Below are 27,299 nucleotides of genomic sequence, written 5' to 3' on the forward strand. Positions count from 1 at the left end.
TTGACCATGAAGTGTGGGACCTTGTATAAACGCGTGCCTTTCTACATCATGTCCAATCAACTTAATTCGCTAAGTTCAAGAGAAATCAAGGAAAGGAAAATAAAAGCAAATGGTGTAAATTAAATGGACAAATGTTTATAAAAAATTTGCGTCATTATAGTGTACTGTGTGTGGATTGACAGCAAAATGTACATTGTAATAATAAATTACAAACCTATAAAGCAAATTGAGTGAAGTGGTGTGAATACTTTCCATAGCCACTATCTCTTAGTTTCCTCCCTCATCACCTGTTATGGCTATGCCCGATGTTTCAGCCCTGTCTTCTGTAACAGGCAGCCCTGAAACCATGTCCAGCGAAACATGTCACTAAAGATGCTTATTGTACTGTGAATGCAAGGCATTCCATATGGATCACAGATAAAGCCACACATCTATTTATTTAAGAAATTCCAAGGATATTTTTGGAAATAGAAGATTGGGTCTCTAGATACTTTACAGTCAAGGAGTAAAATGTCCTTAGAAAAATATTACACAAATGCTATTGATAGAAAACATTTTAAGTGGTAGTATTAACAGTCACAAAATGACAATATTACACAAATCTTAAATTTGAGAGAAACTGTATTTGCAAAACAAATTTTGCAGAGATCTGCAAATAAGGGTAAATCTGAAAATGCAGGGTGGTCTGGAGTTGGGTACAGAAAAACTGTCAACTATCAGAAACATAACAATACTGATGCATAAATGATTTAGCGCATAAGAAAGTTAGAACAATACAACGGTGTTTGAGGAATTCATTTACACATAAATATTTTTCCAAGTAGGCCAGTCAGTAGTCTTCACAGCTCCTAATTGGATTTCAGCATCCTCTCAATCAAACACAAACCAGCAAGAACAATGAGTTTCCTCTGAGGCACTAAAGACTCCTGGAGATGAACATTCGCAATTAACAGTCATTGTAAAACCAGGGAATAATATTAAAGTTCCTGTTCTGAACAATAAGGCATTAAAAGTCTAAAGTAAAATGAGATCGCTGGGCAAAACACGTTTAATTCACTAACCAGTTGCACCAATGTCTGATAGAGCACCTATCAGCATCAGCTACTGCTACAACGTGTAAATGTTGGTCCATTTCACAGATGAGAGATTAACAGAATCTATGAAATCCCAGGGAAATGTTATACTTGGCAACAATTCCTTGCTTGAATGAAATAAAATGCAAAGAAAATTGGATTAGGGTGGATTCTCTTAAATGTTTGGCATTCATCATTATGAAGTATTTGAAAAAAATTTAAATAAATGAGCCCTCCCTTCAGAGTAGTAATTAGTTACATAATTTAGTAAAAATATAGTATGCAAAGATGGGTTTTAATGAGAATCATTGCAAAATGTGTTGTTAAAGTGATACACAACTAGTTATAAAACTGAGCAATGAAAAGAGATCAGTTTCGAATTTTGTTGCATAAACACACAGTGAATGTACTCCTTGATTGTCCTCCTTTCATCCCATCTTTTTACCATTTTACTAAACTGGAAGAATTATACATACATATACACACTTTTTTTGTTTTTACAAAAGAACAGGGTATAGCCAGATCCCATCTTATCCAGGCTTGCCAATCATCTGCCACTTTTAACAGACTTCCATTCGTCTTTTGGGAATATATATAACACAGTCTCACATCTCAAATCATCTGTAAAAAGTAGTGAAAAGGTGAATGATGAAAAATAATATGATTATAAAACAAATCTATTTTAAATACTCTAAACAAACATTTTAGTGTAACTTTGAAAAGAAAAAAAAAGTTATTAACCTGTGACACTCCAACTCTACTTCTAAATACACTATTTCACAATGTAGTGAGAGTATCTACCTGTGGGGGACTGGGTATGATCTCCCCACTGCCTCTTTGCCTACCATCTGCTGTGCACTAAGGCCACATGGTCTTTGGTTGCTCTGTAGGGTTCATGTACAAGTGACTCACTACTCCACAAGAAGAGGGGGAGCAAATGGACTAGATTGAAGGGTGTGTGGAAGACAGCGCTAAATGTTCACCACCGTGTGTATCTGTGTTTCAGTGTTTCTGCCATAGAGTTCCGGTCATTGCTACATTGTGGACACACGCTCAGTTCTAGCAGCACTTAATTTAGCCAAGCAGATTTTCACCTAGTTTTTTTTTTTCTTCCCATGTTCTCATAAGCCTAAAGACAGCTTGTGGTTCAGCACTACATTCACATAGTCCAGACTCAATCAACTACCACGTCAGGCTAGAAGAAATGCAACATGACTAAAATTTAAACAAGTTGATGGGGAGGGGGGGTTAGTGTCAGCCCCTAAAATGGTGCTTTGAAGGTCACTTCAGCATGACGCTATAAAACGCAGGTAGAGTAAAAGAAACAATTGTTCATCTTGAAAATGTTTAACCGTAACTGTTCTATAAATTGGAATCAACCAGGAGTGCAGCTTCTATCTCAACAGTGCTTCAACTTCTCTCACTGTACCCCCCCCCCGCCCAAAAAACTAAAATCACATCATACAGAAAACAAAGCAGAAATCTCTGTTTAACATACACAAGGGGAAAACAAAGGGGAAGAATGAGTAGAATAAGATAAAAAATAAACAAACAACAACTCCAGTGTTTAACCTTCGCTTAGTGTTTGAAACAGGAACCTAGTGTTTATTGTCATTTTAAAATACTTCTATGCATCCTGCTGTAAGAGAAAAGCACGGTTCCACTTCAGTAGTAGTTTATGACGTCTGGTTTATTGGAATGCTGTTGAGTCTGGGCCATGTAGTGAGTGGCTTCTCCTGTAGTGAGGACACGCTGGGCCCCATGGGGCACAAGGACCCCACAGGACATTCCAAGCATCAGTCTCCGCCAAAAAGCTTTCAAATCCTTACGGCGCCCAAATGCTCTTGTCCTCGGTGAAAAGAAACAGACACCGTTTCTATTAGCTTCAAAAGTTTCTTTAAAACACAAAAATGCTTGACCATTTTAAAAAACGCTCCGGACGAGCATGTGCGCGAGACGGGAGCTGGGGGGTCGGGGGTCCACGAGACACTTCCGCGTAGTGGAAGCTGGGGGGGGGGGGGGCGCGTTCCCTCGCTCTCATCTCATGCGGTTCTGCCTCATAAGAGGCACTATGCAGGAGGGCGGTCCAGCCTTGCTCAAGAAGGGGTGCTTGAGCAGCTCATTGGCTGTGGCCCTCTGGGTGGGGTCTCGCACCAGCAATTTGTCCAGGAAGCCCTTAAGGAGAGGCGAAACCTGCAAGCAAGTCAAAGCGCAAGGATTAGGTTCAAAATGTCCAATAACCGGGAACTGGTTAACCATGTGGGGACCTGGTATGAGGGACTATTTCCAGCGTGCCTGGTACCTTGTGTAGGTTCTTGAGTTTGGGTGGTAAGTTGTCACGGATCATCTTCATAGCTTTGAGGGGGGGCTCGTTGAAGTACGGGGGTTCTCCGTCCACCATCTCGATCACCATCACCCCTAAGGACCAAATGTCAACCTAATGGGAAGAATATCGCACGCACACAGAGAGATTAGCAATCGTTTAAAAGTATCACCCACGGACTCACATAAGGAACCACAGGCTGGACCTTACCTCAGGCCCGTAGGGGAGTCGTGATATGAGCTCCGGGGCCATCCAGTAGGGGGTGCCCACTAAGGATTTGCGCCGCTGGACCTCTTTAGACACCTGGGCGCAGAAGCCGAAGTCTGACAGCTTCACCTGTGGGGTCCCATAGGATTTGGTCAAAGACACGCTGGGATTCACCCATGCAGGTCACGGCTGGTGCTAAGATCCTCTGAGGAACTGTCAATCAAACCTCTCCACCTGACATGGAGGTGTGGTGTGTTACAGGCTGCCAGGGACTGTCAATCAAACCTCTCCACCTGACATGGAGGTGTGGTGTGTTACAGGCTGCCAGGGACTGTCAATCAAACCTCTCCACCTGACATGGAGGTGTGGTGTGTTACAGGCTGCCAGGGACTGTCAATCAAACCTCTCCACCTGACATGGAGGTGTGGTGTGTTACAGGCTGCCAGGGACTGTCAATCAAACCTCTCCACCTGACATGGAGGTGTGTGGTGTGTTACAGGCTGCCAGGGACTGTCAATCAAACCTCTCCACCTGACATGGAGGTGTGGTGTGTTACAGGCTGCCAGGGACTGTCAATCAAACCTCTCCACCTGACATGGAGGTGTGTGGTGTGTTACAGGCTGCCAGGGACTGTCAATCAAACCTCTCCACCTGACATGGAGGTGTGTGGTGTTACATGCTGCCAGGCGTAATCCTGTGTCTGTGTAGAAATTACAAACCGCTGTCCAGCAATGTCCTGCTTTACAGTACTACGCGACAGTGCAGGACAACTAACACCCAGTTTTTACCAGAAACCTACGCAACGCCCCTGTGGCAATGCAGTACACCGCCTGCCAAATTGTGAAAGGTGTTTTGTAGTGTGCTTTGAATTGGGGAAATGAAAGTTACCAGTGAAGACACATTCAAACCCTAATGCCGAGAAAGTCAGCCTCAGCCCTGTCTACATTTCCCTTAAGTTCAACCACAATAAGAGGCACATGCAGCCCCTAGCATGACTTCGGGGGGCTTGAAGTTGGCTCACTGAGTTCCAGCTGTTGAGTGATCTGTAAACGGTGTTCAGGTAAATAACTGCATCAGCAACCTGAGCGTCAAGGCATGCACATTATTTGGGTACAACACAACCGCGACACGTTTCTCTTTTCTAATATCTTCATTATGACCGTTCTGACTGGGTGCATGGAGGGTTGTCGCAAACTTTGTACCTCCACAGTTTTTTTTGCCTACATTTTCTACAACCCTGACATGCAAGCACCCTGGTACAACGGAGCCACAGGGGAAACCCTGAAACATCAGGTCCAACAAACTGGTGTGTAACTGTCTTAAGTTCTTGAAAACAAGAAAACAAAGGCTCCTTTTGTTACCCAGAGTTACAGTTGGGTTTCTTCTACAGCATGTTTTCAAAGGACCAAATAATAATGTACCCCCCCCCCCCCATGTTAAACTGATGATCACAGGACGAAAACATCAGTATTGAGACAACCCTGATGTCATTCTGAACGGTGTAGCGTCGGCGGGGTAGGTGTACTTACTCTGCCGTCGTGGGTGAGCAGGATGGAGTCACTCTTGATGTCCCGGTGGATCACTCCCTGGGTGTGCAGTACCGACAGAGCCTTCAGCACAGACAGACACACAGTGGCAATCTGCTCTTCGTTCATCCTGGACGGAGACATACACCATTAGAGCTCAACAGTTGTCAGAAACCTATACAGTGCAGGGGTTGCGTCACAGCGTCGAAACACTTGAAACAAATATGAGGACCACGGTTTATACTGTACACCTGTGAAATGAAGCCCAGAAACTGACAAACCTAATAACTACACAACCCTGACAACCTGCTGCCCTGCAGGTTCAGTCCACCTCAAACGAACACCCCCGATTCTACTTATCAGCTCCTCAGCAAGATCTTAAATGGCTACTGAGCACAAAAAAAACCAGATTTTGGGTCTCCGATTGGTACAGTCAACGGTTAGGGTTGGGGACCAGAATGTGAAAAATCCCAAAATGTTGCGTTTGTTTGGCCTGAATACTTGAACGGTTTTACTCTCTAACTTTAAGTCTAACATCTTTGTGCTGTACACTCAAACCTGGAAAATGTCAAAATAAACATCCTGATTAACTTCTACACTGTACTGTAGTGTCAATGTACTTTGTTTAATTGCCCTGAAGACAATATTGTTTGAACTTGCAACCTTTCGGGTTGGCTTACATTACACTACATCTCTGAGACATATCAAAGACATATCGATATGCTCAATTATTTAGTTGTGTAAACTTGCAAAAATCAAATGCTTGAGACACCATCTTCCACGCAGTACATTAACGATAGGAGCCCCCACCCTGTGAGTGTGAAAATAATGGTGTAGAAATTGTATCAAGTTTCTGTGGAGACCAAACACGTCGCTCGATTTTCACACGATTAACGGCCACAGTGCTGCCTGGTATTTCATGAAAATGCCGGTGCAGGTTCAGATGTCACAGAAATTAGGCAAACTAAGACACACTACCGTTCAAAAGTTTGGTGTCACTTAGAAATGTCAGTGTTTTCCATGAAAATCTACATGAAGTGAGTTTGAATAGAAAATATAGCAAAATTAATTGGAAATATAGTCATTGACAAGGTAAGAAAATTATTTTTAATGGAAATAAGGGTCCTTTTGTCAAATAATTCTCTATTTATAGCAATTATTGCCAAAGATCAGCAAGGCTTTCTAGTTGTCAACTTGTTGAGGTAATCTGAAGAGATTTCACCCCAAGCTTCCTGAAGCACCTCCCACAAGTAGGATTGGCTTGAATGGCACGTACCATACAGTCAAGCAGCGCCCACAACAGGGTAGAGATCCGGGGCCTGTTCTGGCCACTCCATTATAGACAAAATACCAGCTGACTGCTTCTTCCCTAAATGGTTTTTGCATAGTTTGGATCTGTGCTTTGGGAAATTGTCCATATTTTAGGAGGAAATTGGCTCCTTTGTGGTCCGAACACCTCAAACTTAAGATTAATCGGTCCATAACATCCATTTCCAAGCTTCCTCTGTCCAGTGTCTGTGTTCTTTTGCCCATCTTAATCTTTTTTCTATTGGCCAGTCTGAGCTTTTCCTTGCAACTCTGCCCAGAAGGCCAGCATCTCAGAATCACCTCTTCACGGTCGACATTGAGACTTCTGTTTTGCTGGTACTATTTAATGAAGCTGCCAGTAGATGACCTATGAAGCGTCTCTTTCTCGTATTTGACATTCTAATGTATTTGTCCTCTTGCTCAGTTTTGCACCGGGGCCTCTCACTCTTTCTTTTCTGGTTAGAGACTGTTTGCACTGCTCTGTGAAGGGAGTAGTACACAGTGTTAAAAAAGTTATTCAGTTTCTTGGCAATTTCTTGCATTGAACGGCCTTCATTTCTCACAACCAGAATAGACGGACGAGTTTCAGAATACATTTCTTATTTTCTGGCCAGTTTGAGCCTGTAATCGAACCCACTATTGCTGACGCTCCAAATACTAAACTACTAGTCTGAAGAAGGCCAGTTTTATTGGTTCTTTAAATCAGCACAATATATTTCAGCTGTGCTAACAATCGCAAAAGGGTTTCCTAATGACCAAGCAGCTTTTAAAAATGATAAACTTGGATTAGCAAACACAACGGGCCATTGGAACACTAGACTGTGTAGATATTCCACAAAAAGAAAAAGAAAAGCTGTTTTCAGCTACAATAGTCATTTACAACAATAACAATGTCTGGACTGTATTTCTGATAAATGTTATTTAAATGAAAAAAAAAAATAAAAGTGGCCCAAACATTTGAACAGTAGTGAATGTGAAATGGATGTAGTAGCACTACCTTATACCATTAGGTTAATGTTGAAAGAATGTTACTTGCTCCTGTGTGACTATTATTATTGTTGTTGTTAACTGCCTGACGACTATATCTGTTGCAAATCGGATATGAAGTTTATGTTTTACTTTGTGAAGAGGAAAGGAAACTGAATTAACCACAACCGGAGGAAAGGAAACTATCGTCTACGATGGGAAATTAAATTGCCAGAGCAAAAACCACAACAGGAGGAAATGGTGTTGTGACATTCCATGATAACTCGGGTGAGCTATATTTTACTCTTGTAAAACCTTGTGCAGCTCATTAGAACATTTGAGGTGAACGTTTTTCATTAACTAAAATTATATATCCACAAACATTTATATATTCACAAAAGCTTATTTTGTGCAAATTCTTTACACAAATTAGTTTTTGCCATATCAAAAAACTGATTAAACAGCATAATCATTACACAGGTGGACCTTGTGCAGGGGACAATAAAAGGCCATTCCACGGCACAGTATAATTTGCAGTTGTGTCTCAAAATTATGCCAACGCTGTCCCAAGTGTTGAGGGAGTTTGCAATTATCATACTAACACCAACCGGAGCGGTTCTAAGATAATTATTTTTTCTACGGTAAGCTGCCTCCAACACGGTTTTAGAGAATTTGGCAGGCATCCAAGGATCCTCACAATCACATGTTACCATTGACGAACCAGGAATTCCCCATCCAGCTTCTTCACCTGCAGAATCATCAGAGAACAGCCCTCGATTGCTGACGACATGGTGGGTTCGCACAACCAAATAATTTTCGCACATACTGTCAAACAGCCTCAAGGGAGCTCTACCAGGGTCTTGATCAGATCGCAGCCCAGGAAAACACAGACAAATGCTCACCTTCAATGACCACTGGCACCAGGCGGCTGGCAGATAGAGTTTATTCCATTGAGTGAACACGCAGTTCGCTGATGTCCACCATGATGGCGGTTGGGTTATGGAAATGACAGGCATAAAGCTACAGACAAAACAACTACATTTTGTCAAGAGCAATTTGAATGGACATACTGTGACAAGATCCTGAGGCCCATTGCCATTCACCAGTATCTGCTAATATTCTTCTCTACACAGTGTTCCAAGTCTCTGATTAGAGGGTTAGAATGAAAACCAGGATTTACAGTTCAGAACCCTGAATTGGACAACCAATGTTCTAAGGCAACTCATCAAATGGTTCAATTGCATGCTGTGTCACACTCCGCTGTGACAGGGAGGTCCTTTGGGCTGGTGCACAATTGACCTTGCATTGTTCAGGTTAGGCAAGGATAGGATCAGCAGGGCCTTCATTTTCAAATATCCACTATAGGGACTCTTTGTGGTGGGTGAAGCAGCTGTAAAATGTTCTAGGTCAACTGTTGTTTCCTGCAAAGTCTTGGCAGGTCCTGATCTTTGACTCTCTAGATCCCGCTGGGAGATGCTGCAATAAGTCCTAATAACCTACATTGAATATCACAAAATTTGACAAAACAAGATATCCAAAAATAAAATGAATTCCATGAACATAAGTGTAAGTAGAAGCAATAATAATATTTTCCCCCCAGAAGTCAGTAGGTCTATATTTCTGAACCCATTTTGGCAAGATGTGTAACTGAGGTTATCATAAATTACATGAGGGTTGGGTTTCGGTTAAACTCTCCGCTTATTAAATAACACAAGACTGTAACACCTAAGAAGTGCTGATTGCACGCTGCCCAAATAGCAACGCATCTCCAGACAGTGAGAAGTGTCTAAGTGCATAAGATGTTTGGCCCACCGTGTGTTTGATAGTGATCACTCATCTACCAAGGCTTGTGAGACGGCTTGTGAGACAACACACACTCCAATCGCAATATAAACAGCAATGCAGAAAATGTGCAAGCATCTTGCACCCCGCCGCAACCCGTTTGGTTACCCGCGCGCTGTGAAACACTGCCAAACAGAGGGATAATCCGGTAATGGGGAGTTAGAAAGTTGTACAAACATTAAATGAAGCGCTTGTCATGTGAGGCCAAAGCTCCAAAATGTTGACTTTGCGCCTTGGAACTCTGGGCTTCCTTTATCAAAGGGATGTGTGCACAACACCACAGCACACAGTCATGACGCGGGCCACGATCATAGTCTCACCGCACGACATTTCACTCTCCCTATTAACAAAAACAAATATAGCTTATTTCTATACTACGCATTCAGTCAACCATGATCAAATAAACTGTACGTTCAGGTAGGTCACACCCCTGTGGTTCCTTATGTTCTGTGGTTCCTGTATGTTCTAGGCAGAGTCTATTTCAAGGCAGGAGACAGATTTCTAAAATAAAAACCCAATATTGAGCAACAGCTCCACTTGTCTGTGTAAGTGTGTAGACTCAGTAACTTACAAACTGCTTGAATTCAGTCTGTATTATGGGATGTGCAGCCCGTGATCGGCATTCATAACAGGCAGCATGAATGTGTAAATAGCAACAAGCAGTATATAAATTGTTTGCTGCTATTTACACATTCACGAGTAGACAGTGATGAGAAACTCATGTTTCACCACGGCTAATGTGGGAAGTCGACGAATATACCTGCACCATAACAGGAAGTAAATAAATGTAGCCTGTGCTCGTTCTTTTAGGCGCAGGCCAGGGCTGAGTTCCAGCATTAGTAATTTACACATCAAATGACAAACTGACAATTCCCAGGCAGGGTTGTAACACTCATTTACATTCAGAGACATAATGGCTCTGATTCATCAACGGTTTAATTATACACAAACCCTGTGTGAACTAGTTAGCATGACAACACTAAACCCAAAGATGGTGGATATGATTCACTGATCCACTTGCATGCCTACTTTCTTAACTTACTGGTTTCAACTGCCCTACACACAGAGTAGCCACAGTGTTCCCATTCGCTGGTCTGAACATGCGACACCCGCCTACATTACACCCACAGATGATTGGGTCCGTTGCGTCCACCTGCATATGGCTCAGTGTCTTAAAACTTGGGAGTGGAGACAAAATATCAACCAATAGAGCAAATAGCTGCATATTCTCATGTTTGTTTACTTCTGCACAACCAGAATTGCTGTTAGTATCAATTGGTTTGCCTTGTCAATATAAACTGCTGATATTTCAGTTAAGCAATATTTCAGTTTCTCTGATGCGGTGAAACAAGTATCGCGTCAATGTCCCCCTACTTTGCTCAGTCTCAAGGAAAGGACATTCAGAGGCGGTTCTCTCCATCTCTCCGCTGAGACTGACCACATCAGTCAAGTAAAACAAAACAAAAGTAACTCAACAACTTGCTAACTTAGCAGTGCCTAACAAGTAATACAACACACTGTCTATAACCAGTGTCCTCATATACCTCAATACAACACACTGCATATAACCAGTGTCCTCATATACCTCAATACAACACACTGTCTATAACCAGTGTCCTCATATACCTCAATACAACACACGGCATATAAACAGCGTCCTCATATACCTCAATACAACACACGGCATATAAACAGCGTCCTCATATACCTCAATACAACACACTGTCTATAACCAGTGTCCTCATATACCTCAATACAACACACTGCATATAACCAGTGTCCTCATATACCTCAATACAACACACGGCATATAAACAGCGTCCTCATATACCTCAATACAACACACGGCATATAACCAGTGTCCTCATATACCTCAATACAACACACTGCATATAAACAGCGTCCTCATATACCTCAATACAACACACTGCATATAACCAGCGTCCTCATATACCTCAATATATAACTAGTCTATAACTAGTGATCAATAGACACCCACCTGGTGTGTGTGACAATGTCGGTCAGAGCCCCACCCTCCAGAAACTCCATGACGACCCAGAGTTCATCTCCCACCAGGTAGCTGTTGTACATCTCCACCACGTTGTCATGGTGATAGTCCCGCATGATCACCACCTGAAGGGGCACAAGAACAAGCACGCAGAGACTGAAGACACCACCACCTGGGCCCTGCCCCAGCATACTGTCACAAACGGGCACAGGGGGCAGATTTTCACAGAGGACACAGTTTGACAAGTCAGCAAATTTGGTCCGTGTCACGATAAAAGTGCAGAGCGGGACAACAGCGAACACAGGGATTAAAACAAACACTTTGAATATCGACAAACTCAAGACCAGGTACCAACTACGTCCCGTCCAAAACCAGCCCCCCCCCCCCCCATCCAAGCGGACCTCAGCGCCAGCGGACCCCTACTTCATTGAACAGGAGCTCCCTGCGCTGCTGCTTGCGAAGGTCCATCTTCTTGACAGCCACCAGCTTGCCGGTGCTCTTGACCGTGGCGATGCACACGATGCCAGTGGAGCCCTCCCCGATCTTGATGTAGTGGTCCAGGTAGGTCCGCGGGTCCCCGGGGTCCACCACCATCTGCAGGGCCGCGCGGAACTGCTCGTGGGACACCCGCTGGGGCTCCCGCTGAGGCGAACGGGCCTGCGGCGGCGCTGGGGCTGGGGTCGGGGGCCCCAGGGGGCGGGGAACGGACGCCTGCTGCGGCTGAGGGCCCAGGACAGGGTGGGAGGTGTGGTGGGGGTCCCCTCGTAGCTGCCCCTGCTTCGGCGCTTTGCCCCCACTTCGGCTGGGGGCAGCAGAGGAGCCGTTGTGCGGCGGCGCTTCGTGCGACCGAGCGGTCAGGTCCTAGAAGGGAAAGGAAATGTAATACTCTCATGTTTGAAAGGGCTGTCACAAAAACATGCACTGCAGAACTGCAGCTATGCCGGTTTCCACTCCACTCCCCCCGGCACAGGGCCTCCGGACTCCAGACCACGAGGACCACCCTCCATCAGCACCGCTTCTGCTCCAGGTCCGGACAAACTCACCCGACTGAGCACTCGAGGAACAATCTGACCGGCCGAATCGCCCGCGCCGGCCTGCGGCTGTGCCGTCGGGAAACCCTGCCACCGATTGACTGACTAGTACCTGGCTGGTGGGGCTCCTCCCTCCTTCGCTGTCAGAGCGGGGGTAGGTGTTGAACGGCCTGCTGCTCTGATGGGCCACCTTCATCACTCCCTCCGTAACAGGCAGGCTGGGCAGCCGGCTGGGCCCCGACTGGGGACTGCTGTCCCGGCCGCTGTAGCTGGACTTTGGCCTCTTGTCGCCGGCCCCGTCCCGGTGGACCACCTGGCCGTGGGGATCCCGTGGGTCCGCAGTTCCGGGCTTCGGCGGGGGAGGGGGTGGGACGTGCCGGCCGCGGGGCTCCTGGCCGCGGGGCTGCTGCTCCGGCCGGCCGTCCTCCCTCTGAGCGCGAGGCGCTCGCTGGTGCTCCCGCGGGTCACCGCCGGCCGACCGTTCGGCCCGGGGCCGCTCCCTACAGAGCAACGGAGACGGCAGACGGGTTACTCATCCCCCGGAGGCGAAAGCAACGCTTCCTTGTTCCAGTCCCCCGCCACGGGAGCGTCGGCCAGCCCCTGGGCCCCCTCCCGCCCAAAAAAATTAACAAAAAAAACACTGTACCGGTCTCTGACGTCACTGCGGTGATCAGGGTGGGGGTGAGGCCGGTGGGCCGGGTCCCCGTTCTCATGAACGCCTCCCGAGGACCCCGAATCTCTGCGGGGCTGGATGGGGGGGCTGCCTCGCCTCAGGGAGTTGGAGCGGGTCACCGACATGGTGTCAAACTCATCCAGCAGCCATGTCAGCGAGCCGTCCACACCAATCTTACTGCCCCGGACTATGGTCTACAGGAAGAACACAATATAACAGACATGGGTCACACACGCAAATAAACAAACGTGCATGCAAATAAACAAGCGTGCATGCAAATAAACAAGCGCGCACACGCACGCAAAATCTTCAACTCCAGATTAGGTGAAGTGCAATTCACTGGATAGTGGCATTGCCTCACTGCAACAGCTACAGCGGGTGCGACAAAGCTCAAGCTCAAACGTCTGGCCGCCATGGGGGGGCTAAGCTGCCCTTTTTCAGGGGCAGAACAGATTTTCAACGATCAGATACGGGATTAGAACCCTCAACCTTACGATCTGTAAGTGTCACCCGGGACCATTACATCTCAACGCTCGGCCGTAACGGCATTCCCCCTATGAAAAGACCCCGTTCACACAGAGACGACACGCCGTCCGGCCGTGACACATCCCACACAGTAAGGAGCGCGCACCTTGCGGGGCTCCACTGTGGTGATGACGGTGACGTCGATGAAGGGCTTGGGCCTCTTGGCCGTGTCCTCGATCAGAGACTGCCATTGCCGCGGCAGCCCCACAAACTTCTGCTCCTGTTCGTCAAAGTCCGTGTGCACGCGGTGTTCAAAGTTGGAGGGGGCCGAAATCTGGACGCGAGACTTGTTCTTTTTTTTAGCGAACATCGCGGCAGCCGGGCATCAGACCTGCAACACAAAACAGAACAGGGGTGTACTCATTAACTAACGCTGAGGTGGACTAGGCTATTATAGAGTCTTATAGTCTCCTCTGAAGTCCACTTCTCTAACAACAATAGGGCTGTTTGAGCCTAGGTAACCCTATAACAAATAAGAGCTACAGTAGCACTACCTGCTTGACAGACAAAATTATGTCCTACCAAAGGTTCTCAAAGCAAATCTTTTCAATCACAATGCATTACATCTGAGTCAGTGAATGAGGGAAGGAAGGATCGGGGGCTGTGTGGGAGGATTTCAGAACTTTGGTAAAGTAAATTAAAAAAAAAGGGTTACCACTTGACAGATAAAACTAAATTATGCACTCTGTATAACGCAATCTATAAAGATACTTCATTCTGCAATTTTAATGCCTGAAACCAGCTGTAAAATGATAAAAGGAAGTCGGTCAGATTGGCATTTGAGGAAACGGCCCCAGTTAGTTTGGGCAGATAACGCTCTGACGACGGCTCAATACGGGGAGTAAAAGGCTCAATCCTGTACTGTGGTGGACAACCGTGACGTTACGCGTCCTCGGACATGAAAAGCTGTGAAACTGGGGTGTAGATTGAGGACTCAATGAATGTCATGGGTTACATGTGTAGTAACTTTAGCAAACATATGCAGAAACACAGTTCAACATCACACACAGACATGTAAAAATCGGCAGCAGGCCAACTGGCTGGAGGTTAGGGTTCTGCTTCAAACCAACGACATGAAAATGCTCAACCTAATAAAACTGAGTCGATAATGTAGTTTACCATTTCCGGACCGAAACATTTATGCATATCCAGTAGATCACTATTGACTGATTGGCCAGATGAAGATAATGGTAAAGACACTTTCTGTTAAATTACAATGCCTTGCCTACTTCGTCATTACTCAGTTATGGGTGGTTTAGACTCACCTTTACAACATGAATTGGATTATGTGTACATTATGAACTATCATGGTGTAGGTCTGTAGATATAGTATTGAATAGCAAAATCTAATTTCTATCTCCATTTGCCTGTAAAGCCCCAAACCTCTTCATTAACACAGAAGCAGTTCCCACGCAAAAAAATAATTTTATTGGCTAAACCCAGTGATCCCTTCAGTTTCTACCAACCTAAAAAGTTTGAGCATGGTTGAAAAATCAGCAGGCTACATTTTCAGGAGCCTGTTCCTTGTTTACATCTGACATTTCTTTCTCAATCACCACACCACCTCAATTTCTTTGGATATGCTGTGTCTATTGTCTGCCCAAAGTTGAAGACGGACAGAGACGGACAACTCTACCCACGTAATTCACTAGTATATAGTGAACACTTAAGACTTTGTGGATTCCATATACAGTGGTGATAACAAGTATTTGACGCACTGCCAATTTTGCAGGATTTCCTACTTACAAAGCATGTAGAGGTCTGTAATTTTTATCATAGGTACACTTCAACTGTGAGAGACTGAATCAAAAAGAAAATCACAGTGTATGATTTTTAAATAATTTGCATTTTATGGCATGACATAAGCATTTGATCACTTACCAACCAGTAAGAATTCCAGCTCTCACAGACCTGTTAGTTTTTCTTTAAGAAGCCCACCTGTTCTCCCCTCATTACCTGTATTAACTGCACCTGTTTGAACTCGTTACCTGTATAAAAGACACCTGTCCACACACTCAATCAATCAATCAGACTCCAACCTCTCCACAATGGCCAAGACCAGAGAGCTGTGTAAGGACATCAGGGATAAAATTGTGTTTGGAGGAAGAATGATGAGTACAGCCCCAAGAACACCATCCCAACCGTGAAGCATTGAGGTGGAAACATCATTCTTTGGGGATGCTTTTCTGCAAAGGGGACAGGACGACTGCACCGTATTGAGGGGAGGATGGATGGGGCCATGTTTAGTGAGATCTTGGCCAACAACCTCCTTCCCTCAGTAAGAGCATTGAAGATGGGTCGTGGCTGGGTCTTCCAGTATGACAACGACCCGAAACACACAGCCAGGGCAACTAAGGAGTGGCTCCTTGAGAAGCATCTCAAGGTCCTGGAACCCAATAGAAAATCTTTGGAGGGAGCTGAAAGTCTGTATTGCCCAGCGACAGCCCTGAAACCTGAAGGATCTGGAGATGGTCTGTATGGAGGAGCGGGACAAAATCTCTGCTGAAGCGTGTGCAAACCTTGTCAAGAACTACAGGAAACATATGATCTATAATTGCAAACAAAGGTTCAGGTACCAAATATTAAGTTCTGCTTTTCTGATGTATTAAATACTTATGTCATGCAATAAAATGCTAATTATTTACTTAAAAATCATACAATGTGATTTTCTGGATTTTTTTTTTTTTTTTTAGATCCGGCACTCACAGTTGAAGTATACCTATGATAAAAATGACAGACTTCTACACACTTTGTAAGAGGGAAAACCTGCAAAATCGGCAGTGTATTAAATACTTGTTCTCCCCACTGTAGTTGGTCAATTATCACCACTGTCAACCCTAGCTAGCTTTGCGTAGCTTAAATATAAGTTAGGGTCTTATATTATATAAACGACAAGAATGTTTTCGACTAAGTCCGTTGATGCAAAGCTTTAGCTAATGTTAGCTAGCCAGCGACAAGTTTTTGCTAGGGATATTCCAAATGTAAGGCTTACTGTCTAAACACACACACACACACACACACACACACACACACCCCTATCAGAAACTACATTAGAGATGAGTAAAACATGTTCAACCTGATATTAAACAACCCTCACAGATGAGTTAAATTTTGACCACATGGTAGAACCCAGACAATAGAGGTCACGTGCAGGGCCCTGGTAAGACAGGTGTGAACAGGTGAGGCACAGCTGAGTGACAGCAACAGCGAGGTAATACACCCCCACACCTCCCCCGCTACGAGGCCAGCAGGATTTTTCACTTTCCCTCTACCAAGAAGCAGGTGTTCCATGCGCTCAAACCAGCCAGTCAGAGGACTGACAATCACACCCTCCGCACACAGACATCTGCGCACATTTTGAACTACAACTTCGCTTTATTACCTCCAGTTCCCCCGCCTCCCTGATCTGTCAGTAAAGCAGTCCCAAAAAAAATAAGAAAAAGGTCTACCGCATATAACTAGCATTCACAGGTCATTTCCACGTGAATGAACAGAACGGTAGAGAAACTTGCAATCGCACACATAGCGAGTTGACAACACGTTCCCTAGGTTATAGAGAGTATCTTGGATATCATTAGTATGCCACCATGCACCGGCCAACAAAAAGAAAGGCCATCCTGTGGCACCACAGAGACACACGGGCCAGAGGGGTACGGCCAGAGCACAATGGGTGGACCACCAGACAGACAAAACAGCCATGCGCCAACTCTGTCCTGTTGCTACCAACTAAACCCCTCATTGCAGCACTGTGATAAGTTAATGCAGGGCTGTCAATCACAACTAGGTAATAAAACAACTGGACACAGGCCAGGTCACTCCAGAGGAATGGCGGACACACAAGACCCGCACGTTCACATTCCACTGCCACCAGAGAAACCTGGACCACATCTCTTGTACATCACCCCTTTCCCGGTCTTTGTCCCATTCAGGCCTTCCTCACCCATTACCACACTAGCAAGCTTAAGGACATGTTAACACATTTTGAAAAGTTTAAGCTGATGACTAAAATTGCCTTCTTTTTTTTTTAGGCTACTATGACTAGAACAAATTTCAGGGAATTTGACAGACTGTTGGGCAGAAGTTTCAGCGACAAAGACTGTTCATCTTGTTGACTCCTCGCATATTTCAGCACCAACTTTAATTCCCTGAAACTCGATGTTTGCCTGATAATCAAATCTCATAACAGCACAAAGCAGGCTTAATTATGTCTCCTCAACGAGGCATGCCCTTGTGTTCAGAAACCGTTTACAGTGCAGTAATTTAGCAGATGCTTTTAACCAGAGTCTCACAATTAATGCATACATTTCAAGAAGCTAGACGGAACACAACAGTAGTGAGTGACCTACTCAGTTACCCATAAGTACCGGGAAGAGGTCAATGTCTTATAGTAGCTCACAAGGCTGACATAATAATGAATGTTGTCATGTCAACAAGGTATTCACCACATTACTATCTGCAATGTTCAGTAGGTCACATGTACCCTCAACCTACCCGTGACCTCCTCCCTTTGAAAGAGACAAAGCCAGAGCATTCAAGGAACACAACATGGACATCATCCCGGTCATCTCAGTTGCTATCCAGCCGATTTGCGGCCTGGCTTAGGCGGTGACGACATACAAACTAAGGTCACACACCTTCAGGGCATTCTCTCACCTTGTCACTCATGGCTCTGGTTGTAGCATCGTCATCATCAGTCAACGGAGCATGATATAGCGTTGTCTAGACGTTTGTTAGCGCGCTTTCTCCACTGCACCCTTTCATTAGAGCAGTAGCTTACTGCAAGGTGATGAGCACTAAAAGCATTTCCCCTCGCACGAGATTTCCAGATAAACAGACCAAACACACCACATCCTGATAGACGCCCCTGATTACAACCAGTGCTTCTCATCAGTCTGGGATGTTTGTCATTGTTTACCAAGATTGGTTTGGGGTCAATTTTTAGAAAGAGACAAACAGAGAGTAGGTCAGTACACACTCTAAGCACATGTATGAATTAAGATAGTGTTACGACTTCCCCATACACAAGCACTATTCAAACATGCAGAGATCTCGGTTTCCTTATTTTTAATATATTGGCAGAGATTTCTAAAAACGTTGTGGCCATGTCATTGCGGTTTTGTGGTTTATTCTTTTGAAATAATGTTTAAAAAAGTAATATTTAAAATGTCTATGCAAAATGTGACTAAGATATGACTAAAACATTACCTTAAATAATAAATGACATGGAGTAATGTTACAAATATCTACATTTATAAATATTAAGTTAATTAGCTGACTCTCGTAGAAAGAGCAACTAACATTGAGAGCACACACTTTCATACTGGACCCCCCTGGGAATCAAGCCAACCAAGTGAGCTAAATGGGACAACATATGGGGTTCCCGGGATTGAGAAAGGGCTTGGGTGGGGTTCCCTAGACAAGAAAAGATTGAAGATCCCTAACAACAAAATGCGGAGAACGTAAAGGGGTCTGAACTCTCTACAGCCACTGCATGAGAGTATATCCAATAAATTGTAGTTATTTGCGGGGTGTAGCCTAAATCCCTCCTGTATATAACGACATTCAAATAAAAATAAGACAGTGATATCACGTTTTGATCACGTACTTCTTTGAAATAGTACAAACCCTAGAAGAGTGTTTCACGTTTGTTCTACAAATGCCACCGGTACACACCTATAAAGGCACATATGAGCAGGGTAAAAAATCCAAACGTCAAAGTGTAGTGAATTGATTCCAGATGTCATGCCGGGAATATTACATGTTTGCGGTGTGGGCGGGGGAGGGTCTAGCGAAATGTAGGGGTAAACTGTGCTTAATAATACTGAAACAAAGCAAGAAATGTCGTTTTATTTGATCGCTAAAATGCAACAATTTAAATAATTTTAAAGATTTAACTTCTCTCACGGTCGAGAATAATACGGTTCTTATTGAAGTTATTAACAGTATAACTAAGAAAACAATGACCTGCTGTATAACAACTTTGCCTTCGACCTACTCACCACAATGTCCATCCAACACAATACAATCCACATGATATACTTCACGATCACGCAAGAAACGATACGCGAGGGGGAAAAATCCGGGCAGGTCGCATTAGACTACCAAAAGTGTCTGAAACAAAGTTATTTACGCAGAGTTTCAAATTGAAAAGTAGGTGCAGTTAGTGCACACGACGCATTTTCAAACAGGCAAGTTTGACATGAGGACATATGAATAACTTCCCAAAGAACTGAACGCAAACCTCTCATATCATATCACATTGTGTCGCATTCCTATGGTTTCACAAATACGGCCCAGTATCATGACGTCAGTGCGAAACAAGGATAAGAGTGTCACGCCTGACTCGGCTAGTTCGGTCTTCATGGCCCGGTGCCCCGGGTGAGAGGAGTGTGGACCTTCCATTGGTCTTTAAAATAAGAATCACCGCCCACCTGGGGCTCTGGACATTGGAAAACGAACTCGCACACTCTTTTAAATCCAGGGACGCCCACTGGCTGGGCTGGCGGTAGTGTGTCAACGATGACGAATCATCCCCATTATAACTATTCACGGTGGCAGAAAATAATCAACATTATAATTCTCAAGACTCTAATACACTATATGAAATGTCCAAATAAACTTGGGATGCTTAGCACTCTTCTCACTGTAAACACTTGTAATAATATTTTCTTATCAAGACTTTCACTTTTAAAGACATCTACTGTACTGTAGAGAAACACCTACCCTGACCACAATGGATTAACAGTGACTTCTGTTCATCCACTGATAATCCTTTTCAAATTTGTAGTCAGGTTAGGTGGCGTGAATAACTTCTTAAAGAACTGAATGTAAACTGTGGTTAGCCTTTCCGGGAACCACATAGTTGTATCAAAACTGTTTAGGATAAGTAACGCAGTACTGTTGTGCTGGTGAAGTAAACGTCAAGACAAGCAGCACGCTTTACCAACTGAGCTACTGTAGAAACGGACGAAAATGGCAATAGCCAATTCACAGTCAGGATTCAAACAATGGCATTGCTGCCTTAGCCAATCCAAAGCGGACTTCAAAGTCTGTCCGAGGAATGTGGAAAGGTCAATGATGATGGAGGGAATGTGAGCTTGCACTGTGGTTACAGGAGCCTGTTCCAAGTACTTTGATAGTGCAACACAACCTCTAGAAGAATCAGTCAGTCTGGACTTAAGACATATTAAAACAGAGAAGCCAACCTGCGAATACCTAACAACTCTAAATGCAATATTTATTTAATCAGCTGTTGTTACAAGTGCAAATGGTCACCAGTTCAAATGTTTAAGATGTGTACTGACCCGTGAGACTCCAATCCAGATGTCGGAGAATCCCTGGTTCACTTCTTTTGCTCACTCACTTTTGTATTTATTAAAGACAAACAAACGGGCAGCACAGGACAAAAAAAAACATGGGTGTGTGTTTCTTTTTTCCCCCCTACCTCCCTACCGCATAGGATTACAGGACACTTCATTTATGCTGCGGCTAAGCAATTATTTCGGTGTTTTGACATGTAAAAGTATTTCTCTCAAACAATTGAGATTACTTTTTTGTACATGTTATTCTGCCAAAATATGTTTGGCAGAATAACGTGAATGGACAGTAAAAAAATAAATATATATATCAAATTGTGCTGTAATTTCTAAATTAATCTGATATATGGAAAATACCTTCAAATTAAACCTTAAAACTTTAACCCCCAATGTAATTATAATTTCCTGTTTCCATCAACCTGGTTGTAATTTTTCAATTTTACATGACCAGACTTCACTAGTGTAGAAATGTGGATGGAAATGTGGTTAGTGGTGTTTACGCCAAACTGTCTTGCAGCATATAAAATCAGTGGTTGATGACAAACTACAAAGCCCAGCTTGGGGGCGAACATGGATGCATGAATCATATATTATACACTATAACTGGAAGGTAGTATTGTCGTTTTCAGTCCCTTTAAATAGCTTATGGTATGTTACTATAGACAAAAATCAATACTGTCAACCACATGAATTATCTAACCATGTAAACACTGAAATAAAAGTTCTCCAAGCAAATATCAATATTATCAATTAGTATCAAATTGACAATGTTTCAGCAAAGGCTTTGCTCAGTTTGCACATTCAGTGTTCTTTTTATGCCAACAGTGGCATGGCCTATTCACCATCAGGAACAAAAGCACTGACTCATTCACCTCGAATACTCCAGAGTTATGCCTACATAATGCAACAAAAACAACAGCACTTTTTCAAAACCACAATTCATTATGCTATCCTTGTGTTGCACAACAGTTAATGCAGAGGTGAAATGTGGCTATTACCCACAATCCCCTGCCCAGCTGTGCACACAATGCTGTTCTACTACCAGGGACTACAGGTCCAAGCATGATTATGGACATCTGATTGAAACAACAACAAAAATCACTGCACTGCGTATATCATGTAGCCTACTACACAGAGTATACCCTATACACAATGAGGCTGACCAACACAAAATGGGCTTTGTTGAAGAGACGGATGACAAGGGAATCCTTGATGCCATCCCAGCTTCTCACAGGATTACGCATCAGCCTTGAAACGTGCCAGATGCCATCACTAGCTGAAGACAATGTGGAACTGAAACAGAATGTGAAGAAAGGTGGAAGAGATGACAGTTCCAATCCACAAGTTCAGGCCCTCAGGTTACTCTCAACTTCATAAGACTGAGTTACTCCAAAAAAGATTGGCAGTGATGTAGAGTGAAGCAGAAAGTCAGACAGGAATGTACAAGAGAGCCAGAGAAAGAGACATGAGAAAGGGAGTAAATTACTGAAAGAGAGCTGAAGTGTATATTAAAAGTAAAATGTCCGGTAATGGCTATTCTGAATAGAATACAGGCTTGAAAGGAGCAAAGTGAGTGAGCTCTCTGGAACAAGGTCAGAGAAAAGCATTTTAAATGATCAATAGTGTGCATGTTGTGTAGGAAATGCAGTAGCTATGGTAAAGCTATTTAAATGAGCTGACCCCACCAGGGCCAGAGGGCAAAACAATCTAAATCTATTCTAAAAGCATGAAATAAATGTAAAACAGGGTGTGCTTATATTGGCCAGAGTGTATAGATCTGTATGAGTGTGTTGGGTAATATAAAAGAGTGTAATGCATATCCCAAATCCCCCTAAGACAGCCTCGGAGAGAGGGGTCCCAGCCAGGGCTAAGTCATTATTGACAGAGACCATGAAGCAAATGCCTGATTGAAGGTCCGATCAAATGATTGTTGTAGCTACACTACATGTTTCCCCAAGACATTAGTTAGCAATTACAGGGTGTAATGAGTACAGGGAATGGTTCGTAATGGGAGACAAAAGAAAAACATTTGGCCGGCTTTCATAACTTTGGAAGTAACAAAAATGTCAAAACTAACACAGAATATCTAATAATCATTATTTAAACAATACTGGAATTCTGAGTGTACAGGTTAACCCTGAACATGACCACTGAAAGCATATAGGTCCTTCCTCTGTAAATCAGCAACTGATGTCTCTTTTTTTTTTGTCCAAGTCCTCTATTGAAAATGACTGATACAGCTGTGTTTTTCTCCCCAATGGAGGCAATCTCAGTCCTCAGATCAAAAGAAAGACAACATCCCACCACTGATTATCTGAACCCTGTGTGCTGTCTCCACCCACGATCTAGGGTGTCACCACTACAACCTCATGCTGCTGGCTCCACGTTCTCTACTAACAGGGTTTTTACATTACGATAGTTGCTTAGATAAACGAGACTCCCAAATTTGCTTCGAAGATAAAACATTTGTAATATAAACGGGTGAAAACGGTCAATAGGTTGAACATCACACTCCAAGGATAAAGTTATTCCCTACAGCTAGATAAAGTTATTCCCTACAGCTAGAGGTCTTAAGATAATCGCTCAAAGTGTATTAAAATGAGCAGTGATATAGGAAGTCCTCTGCCTTTCAGCCTCATAAACAAAATGAGAAAGACATTTTGTCAGAAATAACGTAAAACCATCTCACTGAGTCACTGAAACCATTCTACTATCACTAACAAAAGCACTTGTTTGACAGAGGTCACCGGCTGTTAGTTACCAGCTAAATAACATTGTCACCGGCTAAATAACCTTGTCACCGGCTGTTAGTTACCGGCTAAATAACATTGTCACCGGCTAAATAACCTTGTCACCGGCTGTTAGTTACCGGCTAAATAACATTGTCACCGGCTAAATAACATTGTAAGTGAGCTTATATTCCTTCCATGACAGCGGTCATTCCACATTAACATTACGATACCAAGATAAAGACTTTCAGATTTCCCAACTAATGCACCAGTCTTAGTAACTGCCTTGCATTAAAGCTGAGCCATGGCGGCCAAAATGTTAAATCCTGGTTGCGGTATAGCAGCGCACAGGGTCCCACAGAGGACTGTGGAAATTGGCTGAGAAGTGGCCAGGATGGACTGGTCTGACAGCGCTACCTTGCTTCTAGCGACTCCTTGTGGTAGGTCAACCAAAATATGCATATTATATTATTATTAATAAGAATAGCAACAATTGATCATGTTTTAATATAAAAAAAAATATGTATTATAATTGAGACTCAGCTAGGGCTGTTTAATATGCAAGATGACGGTTACCCTATTGGTCAGCCAAATATACTGTGCCTTCAGTAAGTATTCAGACTAGAGGTCAACCAATTCAGATTTCTCAACGGCTACTGCTTATTTGCAGACCAGGTAATCCATTACTGGGAGGGCAGTGCCCATATATCCGGCTTAATTGATTGGGCAATGTGCACAATATATGCTAATTAACCTAGTAATATCAATCATGTATAGTTAACTGGTGATAGTTATGATTGATAGTTTTCTGAAAGATACATTTCACCCTAGCTTGCTACTTACCCTGGCTGTAGCGACACAGTCTTTTTGATGCTGCAACAAAGTCTCCTTGTGGATTGCTATGTTGTTTTAATACACGCTTTCCCGGAAAAAGGTTTTGTCTAAAATCAGCGTAAAACTACGCCATTTACCTATTGTTTGATCGACTGTGCTGCAGAGATGGTTGTTCTGGCAGGGTTTTCAAGCGCTGCAGATTAACTCTGTACTTCTGTTAGAGTGATTTTGGTTCTAGGTAACCTTATGACCAAGGCCCTTCTGGCCCAGTAACTTCAGTTTGGCCGGACGACCAACTCAAGGACGTGTTTTTGTGGTTCCAAACTTCAATAAATGGGGCACTTTTAAGCTAAGCCAAAATACCTTTCAGAATCAGCATCTTGGTTCTTAAGCCACATAGTGATTGTGGATGAACAAAAACAAACTTTATGTGCAGTAAATTTTACATGGACAGATACACTTTTTCCAACAACACAAAAGAGCAAAGAGTTTGATAACTTGAAACTCTGGCGGGAAGAAAGAGCACATCACTTCTGAGACGATGCCAAAACCTCTTACTGCTCACTCAACAAAGAGAGTTAGCATTCCGGTACAGTTTGCATTATTGAGGGCGATAGAGTAATGCAGGGTAAGATTGCTGGGGTTCTGCCTGCGTGACCCTCAACAGCTATGAGGCATGCCAGGAATGTGTGGAGTGCCCGGCACTGATAGCACAACCCTTCTTACTTGCACATGGTCACACCAGCACTAAACATTTATCAGCTGCGAAGTGTCGAAAACTGAGGGAGGGAGGGGAGCGCAGCGCAAGCGAACGAGACAACTGTGCGGTCAAGTAAAAAGATAGCCGAAAAACACTCCTTTTAAAAGGGGAATCATTCACAATTGCAATGAGGTTCCAGAAAGAGAAACCCTTTCTGGAACTTCACTAAACCATACTAAAATCATGATAAATATAACTACTGTGCTTTGTTTTAGCTTGCTTTATTTAAGTTGCAGTTAAATAATTTTCAGCAGCAAGACATTTCTGACCTCCTTTTGCCATCACAAAAGTGACTGGCACCAACTCAATCACAGATGGCAAGCAGGGTGTGTATGTTTGCCTCTCCCCATCTATTTACATCTCATCTGTAGGGTGTAAACATCTATCTTGGCTAGGAAAAAGTAGGATGAAAGCACAGACAGAGAGGCTTCTATGGACTCTTCTGTATTGTATTAGAGTTTACAGCCTACTAAAGAAGCCAATCAATTATAGTACCAACTCTTAATTCTTTAGTAGAGTACATACAGTGCAACAAACATCAAAGGACTCTTGGATACGTAAAAATCAAATCTTGACGTTCCAAACAAAGAAGTCCTATGCCTAATTACAGCCCAGTAGGACATCCCATATTACCAAGACTCTCTAAAGTTTAAGCCATGCTTAAATAGCTAGTTAGCAAAATTATTGTTTATCATCTTAACAGCTGGTTTGGTTTAAGGTTTCCAGCTCTGAAAGTTGATTACTGAAAAGGTAAGACCATGTCTGCTAGTTTAGGCCTACCAGTTGGATTTGTCAGCTCAATAAACGGACTTAGGAGGTTGTTCTCATTAGCCGCTAGCTAGCTAATGTTGATTAATTAGCTATGATGACTAACCTAATCACCCATTTCACTGAGTTACGTTTAATGTGTTTACATTTAACGAAACACCATCAATAATTTTTTTAAGAGATCTCTTATTTTAAGTTTTTATCGACTAGCTAAACTACTCAAAGAAAATAAACTTATTATGGTAACAACCACTTTAGCCTACTACTAGGTAGCGAACACAGCCGGTAGCGCAGGCAGCTAGCTAACGTAAGGTAGCTAGAGTTTGGGCTGGAAAGTCTGAGCAGTTGAAAGAAAGGACGATTATTCGTGTCATTATTACCTTACCTAATTTCTTTTGTGCGTCGCTTAAATGCCACCAATGCGGACAAATAATTTTCTTCTTTCGCTTGATAAAATAAGATGCCCAAATTCTGTTGCGTTAGCCCAAGTCTCACTTTTTTGTCGCCATGATGAGGCTGCTGGTGGTAGTGGTGGTGGTGGTAGTGGTAGTGCTACATCCGGGGACCAAGCACACGCTCCATAGCAACCAATACAATACAAAGTCATGGATTTGTTGATTGATTTATAGATTTTTTTTAATGATAGTTATATTCTATGTTTATAATACAACTAAAATTGTTAATTCTGAACGTTGCCAAATTAAAGTTGTTAACAAAGGTGATGGATTTTCATTAAAAAAAATGTAAGATTCGGATAAAGAAAGGTTTTATTTGCAATGGGTAAGTTGATCTCCCTAGAAAATACATAAATAAGACTGCTTATTGGGTAAAATACTGGTTGAGTGGTTATCCACAAAATGTCACTGTCTAAGATTATCTGCTTAAACACTGTAAAACGTATTTATTTATTTATTTCATGTGGTGGGACCTTTGTGTAATTTAATGTATTTGTAATATAAACATATTAATTTGAAGTGATGCCAGTTTGATACAAAAAAGATTGCCTATGTCACCCAGAAACAAAAAAAACAAAGGAAGTCAAAAGTAAGGTTATAGAAACTCTTGCAAGAGGCTTGGAATAAGTTACAATAGGACTACTTAAATAAATGACTGAAAAATTTACTTATTTAAAAATGCAATTCACTGTAGTCATTGTATTCATTTTCTTTGTGTTCACTTCAGTGTCATACAGTAAAAATAAAATATGTGGTGAAATAAATGCTTACTGCTCAGATAAATTGCTTTCACATTTGCTGTATTTTTCCCCAAAATAATATTGGGTAATATTTATATAGTCCCCTTTCATATTCATTCATCTTCTTCCGCTTATCTGGGGCCAGGTCGCGGGGGCAGCAGTCTAAGCAGAGATACCCAGACTTCCCTATCCCTAGACACTTCCTCTAGCTCTTC

At 43.1% G+C, this 27,299-nt stretch overlaps 1 protein-coding gene across 2 annotated transcripts; it reads right to left on the bottom strand.

The window, feature by feature from the left end:
- Positions 1-603: 603 nt before the first annotated feature.
- pak4 (p21 protein (Cdc42/Rac)-activated kinase 4) lies at positions 604-26,463 on the bottom strand. 2 transcript variants are annotated; one of them, XM_010873831.5, is made up of 10 exons: positions 26,275-26,463; positions 13,589-13,813; positions 12,931-13,151; positions 12,397-12,784; positions 11,677-12,114; positions 11,245-11,378; positions 5,133-5,259; positions 3,607-3,732; positions 3,376-3,510; positions 604-3,266 (listed from the first exon to the last, which is right to left on the bottom strand). In XM_010873831.5, the coding sequence occupies exons 2-10, from the start codon at positions 13,790-13,792 to the stop codon at positions 3,111-3,113; spliced, it is 1,929 nt and encodes a 642-aa protein (XP_010872133.1). In that variant the 5' UTR covers positions 13,793-13,813; positions 26,275-26,463; the 3' UTR covers positions 604-3,110. The 2 variants fall into 2 exon arrangements, with proteins under 2 accessions (XP_010872133.1, XP_010872140.1); XM_010873838.5 differs by lacking the exon at positions 26,275-26,463 and adding an exon at positions 19,482-19,779.
- Positions 26,464-27,299: the final 836 nt, after the last annotated feature.

The sequence above is a fragment of the Esox lucius genome, chromosome 1 (assembly GCF_011004845.1).
Source record: "Esox lucius isolate fEsoLuc1 chromosome 1, fEsoLuc1.pri, whole genome shotgun sequence".
Lineage (NCBI taxonomy): Eukaryota > Metazoa > Chordata > Actinopteri > Esociformes > Esocidae > Esox > Esox lucius.

What these genes read in the sequence shown, in the direction of transcription:
- pak4 (XM_010873831.5), bottom strand. Translation starts at nt 13,792, where the DNA reads ATGTTCGCTAAAAAAAAGAACAAGTCTCGCGTCCAGATTTCGGCCCCC. An exon ending in GGAGGAGCCCCACCAGCCAG is followed by an intron (nt 12,115 to 12,396) that starts GTACTAGTCAGT and finishes TTTCCCTTCTAG; the next exon opens with GACCTGACCGCTCGGTCGCA. An exon ending in TGCTCACCCACGACGGCAGA is followed by an intron (nt 3,733 to 5,132) that starts GTAAGTACACCT and finishes GGGACCCCACAG; the next exon opens with GTGAAGCTGTCAGACTTCGG.